At 42.1% G+C, this 12415-nt stretch overlaps 1 protein-coding gene across 3 annotated transcripts in view; it reads right to left on the minus strand.

Moving 5' to 3' along the window:
• The window catches only part of RASGRP1 (RAS guanyl releasing protein 1), a 74298-nt gene that overhangs the window by 17447 nt on the left and 44436 nt on the right, over positions 1-12415 (minus strand). For all 3 annotated transcript variants that reach the window (XM_003791700.2, XM_003791701.3, XM_012806322.1), the window contains exons 4-8: positions 10773-10835; positions 9709-9840; positions 6496-6649; positions 2884-3057; positions 1808-1924 (exon numbers count right to left, since the gene is read on the minus strand). In XM_003791700.2, coding sequence (XP_003791748.1) covers positions 1808-1924; positions 2884-3057; positions 6496-6649; positions 9709-9840; positions 10773-10835 — 640 coding nt within the window. The remainder of the gene's footprint in view (positions 1-1807; positions 1925-2883; positions 3058-6495; positions 6650-9708; positions 9841-10772; positions 10836-12415) is intronic.

A 12415-nucleotide genomic window follows, 5' to 3' on the forward strand; every position in this document is an offset into this window, starting at 1 on the left:
AGTTTGTCCTTACTACAGTGTAAATCTTAGCAACCTCCTCATATACTTTTTTTTCTTTCCTTTTTAAGTTGAGAACTTTTCACTTAAAGGAAGCACAAGTACTTCCCAGTTTCTCTTTGGCATATTTGAATTTCCAGCATCACTACTCATCACTGTGCTTTCGGGCCACTAGTAAGTAAAATAGGGGTTACTTGAACATATGCACTGTGATATGTAGACAGTTGGTTTGATACCTCACACGGCTACTAAGTGATTAACAGAAGGGTAGTGTCAGAAGCTTGGATACGCGTACAAAGGGATGATTCATGCCCCAAGAGAAAAGAGTAGGACGGCTTCAGATGTCATCATGCTACTCAGAACATCATGCCTCATTTCATGAGGGACATGTGAACTTGTCTCCTTGAGCCTGGCAATTTAAAACTTATAAATTGTTTATTTCTGGGATTTTCATTTAATATTTTTGGATTGCAGTTGACCTCAGATAACTGAAATCATGGAAGATGCGGATGGGGGGGACTACTACTACCATTTAGACACTGCCAAATTCTTTTAATAAAATGGTGGCCTAAGACATAACATTTCTCCATAATGAAGACCTTGATGTTTTAGAGTCAGCCCCGTTCAATCACTTTGAGATGGCCAAAGGGGCTCCTTACACACCTCTACAGCAGCACAGATAAGCGTAGATATGGATGATACTCACAAGACAAGAGATTAGCAGAAATGCTAGAGATATTTTTATTCCTCTCAACGTGAAATCAGCTACTTGGGGAAATTTGCTTCAACACTGGACTTACTGATTCCCTATGCTGACAACCCTGGAGGTCAAGGGATTACAGACAAGAAACATTGCCATGGGAGGGCCTCCAAGCTGCCAAGGAGGAGCAAGTGGTACCCTGTAAGCTAAATGACATGAAGATATACCATCTCTGTGACTGTTTCCCTTTTGATCAGACCATTGAGAAGGGGGCCCACCCCAGACCCCCAGCATTGTGACAGCAGAGGTAATTAAGAGGAGACTCCCCATAAGAGAGCTGAACACCTGGGAAAAATGAACAGAGGCAGTGAACTAAGGTCTCTGTCCCTAGGAAGAGAGTTGTTCTGTATGCCAGTTTGCAAAGATTGGGGTTTCATCATGGTGAGGTCGTCTTGCATGAGATGAAAGTGCTCTAACCCTTGCTGGATGTAGCTGCATCTGCACCCTCAGTATATCATAGTAGCTTATGTATAATAAAAGCCCTATGTCATAAAACATTAAAGTATATTCTGTAAAATAATAATGTAGGAAAGTACATAGGATATTTTTAAAAAGAATCATCAATGAAAATGATCTATTATAAAATAGTATCTGAAGAACTCACCTTCAACTATCAGAAAATTCAACTCTCTAGAATGTCATTCTCCAAGGGCTCTTGATAGCTAGGTTTTTAGTATATCACTGTATAACTAGATAACCACACTTGACATGCATGCAGACTGATCTATGGTTAACTGAACCACTGTTGCTTTTAGGAGAGTATTTTAAAGCAAAGAACTGGAGCAAGGAAATCTGTCTCAACTGGCCCAGCAGGAATGTTTGCAGTGACACTGGGGCCAGATGGAATCACAGTCACTGTCAAATCTGTCCCCATTCTGTGGGTTTCCTAAAGGCTTGCCTCCCTGCTACTTTGCCTGGTTCACTAGAGATGATGTGATTGGGAAATGCTCTCTGGGTTCCTCTCTCCCAAATACCCCCCTTCCTAGAGAGATCCCTGGCATTGGTCCTAAGAATGCTGCTAAGGGCCCAAGACAAGATGATAGTACTGACCTTATTGATTTCATGAGGGACGTGTGAACTTGTCTCCTTGAGCCTGGAGATCGAGCTATGACAGAGACCACCTATCACAGCCATCAAGGTATTGAAGTTCTGTAGTTGGTGGAGCTTCTGTGACAGAGAAGACAGGTGACAGCAGAGTCACTATACATGCCAGTTACTGGGGGACTTAAAGGCTGCCTCTCACCTCTGCGTCTCGAGGCTTGCTTATATTGGTCAAAGACCAAGGTCTTATGGTTTTCTGTCCATTTCTCCCCTTCTGCTTAATTCCAGATCAGTGCATCCCAAACCTAGCAAGGTGTCACATCTCCCTCCTTTTGTTGCAGCTGATCAGGGGACTACCATTTAGATCTGTGATTTCTAAGAATCACCCAAAGTACCTGTTTAATACAAATATTTCTGGACCCAACCTGGTGTTGGGATGATCCATGTACTAAACTTTAAGAAACACTGTGCTAATCTAGACCATCCATAGTGGAAAAAATATATCACTAAGTATAATCTTATTTCCTTTATTCCAAGTTTACCAGACTCTTGAGGATAAGAACTTTGTTTCATTGTCGTGTGCTATCCTAGTGCCCCTATGTAGGACAGTAACTGGGACAGAGGAGACAGAATTTCTGGGGAACTTCAAACATGGGTTCATAGTACCGTTCTCTTCTTATCAAATGCTTAAGCTTTTGCCCCTCAAACATTAAAAGCAGTCATTCAACATGGCCTGGGCTTGAAGACCTATGACAACCCAGGCTGGTCCAGCTCTAGTAAATCTTAAAACTGCCCTTTCCTTTGCCATGACACAGGATGGTAAGCATCTTCTGAAAAAGGTTAAAGGCTTAAACAGATGTAAAATTGTGTCCTGACCGCTGAGACGGCCTTTACAGCCCTTTCCCCTTTGTCATCGTGTGGGAGAATAGAAAGTCACCATATCCAGAGGTAAGGATAGCTGAAGGCACACACACTCCCCACAGTTCTCAAGGGAAAAACTGCTCTAATTGCTAGACTATGCTGAAGGAAAGGGGGACAGATAATTTACCTTACAGCCCAGACCGAAACTTAATCCAGTCACTCACCTGAGCCACACGGATGAACTTGATGAAGACTTCTGCTCGAAGCTGTGGGGTAGGGCGGCTAAGAACCATCAACTGGACCCACTGGGAGATGCCGTTACATAGGGCAATCGACCGCTCCATGGTAGGGTTCTCCTTGACACAGCTATTTACAAGGTAATTCTGATAATCAGAGAACTGCAGAAAAAAAAAAAAAAAAAAACAACACACACACCACACATCAGGTCTGTGTTCTGAGAGATCTGAGAGACAAATCAGCTCTGCTCAGTTGACGGCTAGGAACTGAAATGGGACAGAGGAGCCCCTGGCCCTCCTCTCCTGCATCTTTGTCACTTAGCCAACAAGAATGATGGGAAAGACATCTTTTTTATTCCACTCACAACATGGTCTCTCTACATCAAAAGTCATTAGGCAGAAGTGGATGTGTATACACACTAGTCCAGATATGAAATACTGATAGTATTGCAGTAGATACTATCCATTCAAAATTCTAAAGAATATATGGAAGAAAAATCTCAATATTAGTTCCAGCTCTGCTGCTGAAGTCAAGGGAATACAAGATAATTCTCTTTACAAAAATTAATCTTCTCCCAGCTATTTTCTTTCCTTAAAAATGTGATGATAGGCTCAGTGCCTTAGCTCAGTGGTTAGGGCGCTGGCCACCTGCACTGGGGTTGATGGGTTTGAACATGACCAAGGCCTACTAAAACAACAATGACAACAAAAACAACAACAAAAAAAGCCGGGCGTTGTGGTGTGCGCCTGTAGTCCCAGCTACTTGGGAGGTTGAGGCAAGAGAATCTCTTAAGTCCAAGAGTTTGAGGTTGCTATGACCTGTGATGCTATGGCACTCAACTGAGGGTGACATAGTGAGACTCTGTCTCAAAAAAAAAGGGGCGGGGGTGGGTGGGCAGGGTGGCTCCTACCTGTAATTCCAGCACTCTGGGAGGCCAAAGTGGGAGGATTGCTTGAGCTCAGGAGTTTAAGACCAGCCTGAGCAAGAATGAAACCCTGTCTCTACTAAAAAAAAAAAAAGAAAAGAAAAAAAATGTGATGATAAAATCTGCCCTATCAGGGCAGCATCTGTGGCTCAAAGGAGTAGGGCGCTAGCCACATGCCTGAGGTGGAGGGTTCAAACCCAGCCCCAGCCAAAAACTGCAAAAAAAAATCTGCCCTATCTAAGACATGGGATTATTATAAACATCAAACAAGATAATGCAAGATAACGTGCAAAAGCCTTGACTTTACATGATGTGGCTAATGGGATAATTATTAACCTCATGCTAAAACAAGTCTGGATGTCCTTCTACTACCTTGAGCAGAGGTCAACTGAATGGGGTACATGAAACTTGATAGCCATGTAATTGGTGACCATAGTTTCCCCACCTGATGACAGCATTGACTGTGGTTGGCAGTGAAACAACACATATGGACACTGAAAACGTCCCAGAAGATCTGGTCGACATGGAGATTTTAGCAATTGTGTCCTTGTCACTAAGAATCTCTCTGCTCAAAAAGTATAACCAAGAGGGAGGAGCTGTCTGCTTTTCTTTAGCTCCTATGGAAGTCTTTGGTGCTGCTGTCCAAGTTACTTCCAGGTCTTCCCTTCTGAACTTTTCCCTCTGAAAGCAGGTGTGGCCATACCACGGAGATGAACCAGTAGAATGTGAGCAGCAGTGATACAACTTACAAGGGAGAGATTTCAAAGCCAGTGAATGATCAGCCACGCCTTCCCACTGCTTCAGATTCACGGACTTCCCTCTCAAAAGGAAGCTTCCCTCATCTAGGTCCCTGGGCCACTCTGAGCAGCCCCTGCTGACCCATGCTAGACAGGCACTGTTAATGAAAAACTTTGCTTTGTGAAACCTCTGAGGGTGAGGGGATAGGGTTGTAACTGCAGTCCTGCCAAAACAGTAAATACACTCGGGGAAGAAGTCGCAATCTAAATAAAATAGCTGCACTGTTTTTCCTTACACCCTCCCACCCCTATAGCTGCAAATTAATTGAGCCCCACTTTACTGTGTGCTGTGACTGCTGATGGGTGGAAAAATATGAGTAAGACCAAATTCTCTCCTTAAGAGAGATTAAGATAAAGTTCTTACCCTTTCTAAAAGAAAGTGGCCACATTCATTCCAATGAATACCTTTTATATATCACTATATATAAATCCGACAGTGAGTCTAACTTTATTAAAAAAGAGTTATCCCAGTAATCTCATCATCCCCAAGTGTTGTAATAAACAGAAAATAGCAAATGTTTTTCAATTCACAGCAGGGATGAATTTCCCTCTGATCTCATGTTGGAGAGAACAATTTTGTTTGGGAAAACTGTTTAGAATTGGGTAGAAAAAACAAACAAAAAAATCTCCCAAATGGTTACTGCTGGATGGAAACTCCTTGGGTAGAACCTCCCAACTGGGGCCTGGGTTTCTTTTGTCTGAGAGGTACAAGTGAGGAGACGAAGGATTAATGCTTAGAAACTTAATTCCAAATGGAAACTGGGAGGATATTGGCAGACTGGCCAAACAGCTGGGGGAAACCAAGAAGGATGTCAATATTACAGAAAAAAATAATAACCCCTGGAACCTGCTTTGCAGGTCTCTTTCTAGATACAACTGAGCTCAGTAAATGGGTGCTGAGTGACCCAGGTAGGCATGCAGTCCTAGCCCCAGCTCTGACTAAAAGGTGGGCTGGTTTGTTCCCGTCAACCCAGTGAGCCTCGTTTCCCTTACCTGGGGAACACAAGTCATTCTAAGAAATGCTTCTAGCAACTAGGCAGTCCCTATTTTTACAGCAAAGCTGGTGAGGGTGGGGGCTAATTGGAGTAAAGGGTCTCACTTCTCAGGAAAGTATATTGGCCTGTGAGGGCCTATTGGCATCTGACATGTTGACAGATTCTCTTATATGGAACAAATGTTTCTTGGTATCACACAGGGAATTTCAAGGACTGCAGTGACGTCAGGATGTACTTGTGTGTGCTCTTTCTGTTTCTAATGATAAATGGAAATCTCTTTCCCTTCAGCTCTCCCCCATCAGTGCCTCTGACTCTGCTTAGCTGCCCCAGGAGCAAGGTTTGGGTTGGCATGGTTTATCTCTAGAATGGTGACTACTGGGCCGGCACCACTGCAAGAACGTAGGTACATTCTAGTCTAGACTAGCAGCATCTACTTTACTTTGGGCTCTCCCAGAGCCATTCAAAGCCTATTCTGGAATGAATTCAAACTCTGGGACGATGCATTCCCCCCACCTTTTTTTTGAGGATGATTAAAGTTTTTCTTTGGAAACCTAGTGATAATCAGGAGCAAGGGGTGTGTGTGTATGTGTATACTGCATGCACACTTATGTGTGTGCAGGGTGTTGTGTGTGCCCACAGTGTTGCAACTTGAGTGGGTAGTGGGGTGAGCATGGGGAGGGGAGATAGGAACAGCATAGCAGGTACAAGCAAACGAATTCAGATGGTACCGATCTGATTTTCCAGACTATTTGCTCCCTGATGGGAAAGTCTTTCAACCAAAAGGGGGTCTCTAGGGCTAGGAGGAGGAAGGGCTGTTGAATTTCTCTGCTTATTTTTAGAAATGTCTCAGAGAAGTTTTTCTCCCTCCCCCTGGGTACATACAGATATTCTTCGGAAAGATTTGAACTCCAGGTAGGTGAGGTGCTCTGATAGCTCTTCTGGTTCCAGGTGGTCAAAAAGCAGGGAGACTTTCCGTTTCTTGCTGGTATTTGATTTTATCCTTTGAGTAAGTTTCCTGGACCAGTCTCGGGCATTGCTTTTGTGGGTAAATGTGAAAGGGAGAAGACAAGGAAAAAGAATAAACTGAAATTGCTTTTTGCAAGCAAAATCCATAATGTTTCCCAAAGAATATATAAAACACCATTATCTAATGTTTTCCTTGGGTAAAACAATGCATTAGATTTTCCCCAAATCAGCATTTTCTCTGGCAGCAAACAAGAAGCCATTTATTTATTTATTTATTTAGAGACAGAATCTCACTTTGTTGCCCTCAGAGTGCCTTGGCCTCATCGTTCACAGCAACCTCAAATTCTTGGGCTTAAGCAATTCTCTTGCCTCAGCCTCCTGGGTAGCTGGGACTACAGGTGCCCGCCGTAACCCCTGGCTATTTTTAGAGACGCCGTCTCACTCTTGCTCAGTCTGATCTCGAACCTGTGAGCTCAGGCAATCCACCCACCTGGGTCTCCCAGAATGCTACGATTATAGGTGTGAGCCACTGCGCCCGGCCTTCAATGAGCCTTTTAAACGTACAGTGGGGAACAGGGTAAATGAGTTTACTTTCAGGCAGTGGGAAGGACAGAGTCTCAGGCACAGGTCCCAGTTTCCCGGCCTTTGCCCTGGCTCCTTTGTGTAGCCCCCTGGTATGTCTGCCCTCTCCATTTCTCCTTCATCTCCTTCATTCTCAGGAGAGTGATACGGACCCTGTCTGGTTGGGTATCCCAGGGCAATGGGGCAGTTTTCATGTCAGAAGAGCTCCAAGTACCACAGATGAAAGATGGCATGCTGCAGGCAACCACACGTAGGAGCACGTGGTCGCTCCTGGCAGAGCTGTGGCATTTTCCTCTAATGTTTCTAACCACAGAAATGACCAAGGAAGTGGAGCTGACACTAGATTGTCCCCTTACTACTATATTTTCTTATAGCCAACCCATGTATTTCTTATTTTGTTTCACTTTCGTACACTAAGGGAAGCAGCCCAGTTTGGAAAGGCAAAGGGTTGCCAATCTATGTTTTCCAAAGTGGTATTCCTTGAATTCGGGAAGCACTACAAATTCTATAGTCCTCTTGGCCAATAAGCATATTATTGACTCTGAAAAACATCACAAAAGGAAAGTTTAACTCATTATTTCTTAAATATATCTGATCAGGTGATATGCGGGTCATTAAAAAGTATTGAGACAGACTGTGTTATGGTCCATTATTTCATTTCCAGGAAACAGCGTCATTTCTGATTGACCCCTGCAAGTTTCAACTTGCCTGGCTTATTGGTGTTGGTGGGAAGGCTTCATTTGTTTCTGTCCTCATGGATTTTATGTTTCTTGATTTTTGCATATATCAAAACTTAGGTAATTATCCACATATCCCATGGACTAAAATTAATAACTCCTGTACAATATAGTGTGGAAAATATTGATAGAGTAAGGCTGGTTAGGCTGTACTGGGACAGGGAGACCTGGGAATACTGACAGAAGAAGGTTGGTTAGGCTGTACTGGGGACAGGGAGACCTGGAAATACTGACAGAGGAAGGTTGGTTAGGCTGTACTGGGGACAGGGAGACCTGGGAATACTGACAGAGGAAGGTTGGTTAGGATGTACTGGGACAGGGAGACCTGGGAATACTGACAGAGGAAGGTTGGTTAGGCTGTACTGGGACAGGGAGACCTGGGAATACTGACAGAGGAAGGTTGGTTAGGCTGTACTGGGACAGGGAGACCTGGGAATACTGACAGGGGAAGGTTGGTTAGGCTGTACTGGGACAGGGAGACCTGGAAATACTGACAGGGGAAGGTTGGTTAGGCTGTACTGGGACAGGGAGACCTGGAAATACTGACAGAGGAAGGTTGGTTAGGCTGTACTGGGACAGGGAGACCTGGGTATGGCCTTGCACTCCAGGTTCTTCATCTTTAAAATGAAAAAAGCGTGACTTTGAAAAATCTTTTATCTCTCAAGTTTTATAATTCTAAGCAATGAAATGAGAGAATCCAAATGATAAGCAGATTAGTTTGGAGCTACAAAAAGTAATTTTTTTAATTTTTTAACAGAGTATTACTCTTTCCCCCTGGCTCAAGTACAGTGACGCCACCATAGCTCACTGTGACCTCAAACTCCTGAGCTGAAGCGATCTTCCTGCCTCAGTCTCCTAAATAGCTTAGACAACAGGTACCTGCCACCATGCTCAGCTAATTTTTCTATTTTTTATGAAGATAGATTCTTGTTTTTGCTCAGGCTGGTCTCAAACTCCTGAGTTTGGAGGGATCCTCCCACATCAGCCTCCCAGTCCTAGGACTGTAGGCATGAGCTACTGCGCCCAGCCACAGAATCTGATCTTGAAATCATTTTTCACATGGCCATGGCGTAGTGTATTGTGAAGAAGGCTTCTGAGTCCAGTTTCTGCTGTCACTGACTTCACTGCTGTCATCTCTGTACCCTGAGATGAGCATCCATTTCCCAGTCCGAAAAATCAAGATGGTGGATGAAATGTGTTTCAATTCTAGAATATCTTAGGGATTTCTATTATTCCACTAGGGCCGCACTGTGAAACCTTAGCAGGCAGTGTGTGCACTCCCCTTCCCTAAATTAGGAAAGACACTCTTTTTTACAGAGTGGGCCAGTCCTACAACTAAGAAGTCCAAGGAACGATTTGAAATACTTCTGGGACCCCTTCCAGCTCTGAAAGTCTAAGTATCTTTCACGGACATCCACAGGTGTTATGAACCCTCTGCTCAGTACATGTTTTAGTAGTCCCTTCTCCATTCACAAGTTCAGGGGTGCCCCGGCACTGGCTGCTGAAGCTGGAGCTCAGTCACTGCACTTTCAGTTTCTCCGGCTCTGGACATATTTCAGTCGGTTCCTTGCTACCTGATTTCTTTTTGTTTGGGACTTTTTTCTGCTCTTGGATATTAGTCACCTGCTGCTTTATCACCAGGGGGCTTCTCCGCTTTTCTGTTAAATGGCAAGCTTTTGCTTTGGTGAGGCATTTGAACCTGCCAGTCTGAGGGGCTTGTCAGAGTGGTGAAAGAGAGCAGCAGTAATGGCTGAGATTCAGAAGCCTAGCAAGGTGGTTTCGAAAGATTAGTCAAAACCTTGGCACTCACATTTGAGTCGTGTCAATCAGGCGGCAGTGTAACTCCTCGCCCTTAGCTTTCACCAGTTCCTGGAACTCCTCCATGGTGTCTGTCAAGCTGGAATCCATTTTAAACATGACCCAAAACTCTGTTATCCAATACCTACAAGGGGGGGTTATAAAAAACACACTCTAAAACTGATGCCAAGGACTTAGAATCTGGTGAGTTCCCAAGGGACTCTGCTGCCATAAAGAGAACTCAGAAAAAAAACAAGGACTGACTTGTCCTACACTGAAGGAGCTGGTGAGAGTAGGGAGGGAGGAAAGCCACCCACTGACAGTCTTCTGTCCTTCTGTGCACAGAAAACTTTGGTAGCATAAGGCAAATTATAATCAAAAGAGCAGGGACAAAAGTTTAGGCATAATCATGTGAATCAGGAGTATTCATAAAAGACACAACTACAGACAGACCAAATGTCCAAAAACGGGCAATGTACTCGTAAGTGATGCTTCATCACATTAGAATATTATACGGCTATTAAAAGTAATGTGTACAAAAACTCTTTAATGACTGGAGATTCCTTTGATACAAAGTTAAATAACTATAACACCATATATTTATAAATATATATACATATATATGTTTTGATCACAACTGTTAAAATCTACATGGAAAAAAGACAAAAGAAATAAGTAGTATACCAATATAGATGGTTGGATATGAGTGACTACTATTGTATTCTTTTCTGAATTTTCAAAATGTTATACCCAATGAGCTATATTACTTTTGATATTAGGAATAAAAATGAAGTAATGAAGATTTTCTATTATCTCTGCATCCCTCCTCTTATGTCATATAATAAGAAATTATAAGAATGAAAAATACACTGGTATAAAATGTTAAGCTCAAGTACACCTGAAAAAATTCACTGTGTTCTGCTGAGAAATTTCTAGTACTAACGGAATGCCCTTTTCATTCTGGCCAAATGCTCTAAAGATGGCAAGGGAGAGGCAGGGAGGACCAGGAAAGAACTAGAGCTCAGAATTCATGTCACTCTGTTCTACAAAGTCTTCAGATACAGGAAGAAATTTTACCTTACAAAATAGCAGATCTTCAGGCAAAGCCCTGGTGAATTCTTTGCCAAGGCATCCTTGTAGGTAGGGCTGTGGTTAAGGGAAATGGAAGTCTCTGTTAACAGAAATCAAACAACTTTTCCTGTTTGGAAGCATTTGCCAAAACTACCCCCTTAAATAACTTTTCCAAAAAACAAAAATGTGATGCTTTATTTTTCTGGCCGTAGAATAAAAACCAACTTAATGTGCACAGCTTTATGATAATCACCTACAAGGGTGATGATGGCAGTTTTCTCTCTAGCCCATGCTGAAATGCCTTGTGGAAGGGGGCTAAAGCACCTCCTTTGCACTAGAACTAGGAAAGTAATAAAGTGAAAAGGTCAGCACAGGTACCTTATAAAAAGTATCAAATGACCATTTGCCTGGGCACAGGAGACTAGGAGTCCAACTGAAAGAAGTTAAAGAGAACAGTCTCTTTTCTCTTTTAAAATGTTTCCAGTAACTGATAAACAATGTGGGTAGAGAATTATCAGAGGAAGAACTATACATTCAGATATACGGTCAAGAAACTAAGAATGTGAAAATTATAATATATATACCTAAAGATGGTCAGTAGACTGACCCTATAAACTGAGATGGCAAGTTAGACAAAGCCATGTGAATAATCCAAAATACAACTGGAGAAAGTTCCTTATTCTAAATATACCATGAATCAGAAAGAAAGATCTTATCAAGTTCATATGTATTTACAGATATATGGAAAGAATATTCACTTATTTTAAGAGTCAGAGAAATGAGAAATCCTATCCAGTGATTAACTGGTGGGAAGAGAAACGGGGCAGGGTCTTGCCATCTTTGTCAACAGACTGAGGAATCAGGTTCTAAGGGCTGTGTGCCCTGCAAGGACTGTCCTTTTTCCCTTCTGAAAACTGCCAGAATACTGCAATAGGGGTTCAGTGAATTCAACTGGCCCTTGAGAGGAGTCCAGTAAGCAAACCAGTAGAAATCTCAATTAACTGGGTGAGAGTGGTCTTCATTCAGGAAGTATGTGTATTTTAACCTTTGGAGTTAAATATAGAAAAGTCAGAGTCAAAAGCATAATACTGATGTTTTTTCTTAGGAAGTAATCTATACATTTGTGAAATTTTATATGTCTATAATGTTTGAGAGCATATTAGAATGTATGCATAGCTTTGGAACATGCATGACAATGTCAGCTTTTCTGTTTATAACTTCAGTCTATCAGAGTTATAAAAAACTATTTAGAATTCAGGAAGGCATCTGAAGCATTAAAAGTAATCTAAAATATAAAATGCATAGTTATAGTTTACAACTATTGGAAATATTCAAGTTAACCAAATAGTTTTCAAGTTTGCTTAAAAATGCTTGCTGAAACATGCTGGACTTATAGAAAGAATATTAAGATCTGCAAACTGAAGTTGAAACCTTAAACAAGAGCTATGGTCATGAAGGTGACAGATATCCCAACTACTCTGATTCCATTCACTCACATTGTTTGCCTTTAACAAAACATCCAGGTACCCTATAAAGATACACAGTTATGATGTACCCACAGCAATTTAAATAAATTAAAAAATTAAGAAAAAACTATGGTCATAAAATTTACAATTTTAATAAGATGACTTCTAATTTAAAAAATGAAA

This window comes from Otolemur garnettii, unplaced genomic scaffold (assembly GCF_000181295.1).
Source record: "Otolemur garnettii isolate 467f Iridium unplaced genomic scaffold, OtoGar3 scaffold00050, whole genome shotgun sequence".
NCBI classification, from domain to species: Eukaryota; Metazoa; Chordata; class Mammalia; order Primates; family Galagidae; genus Otolemur; species Otolemur garnettii.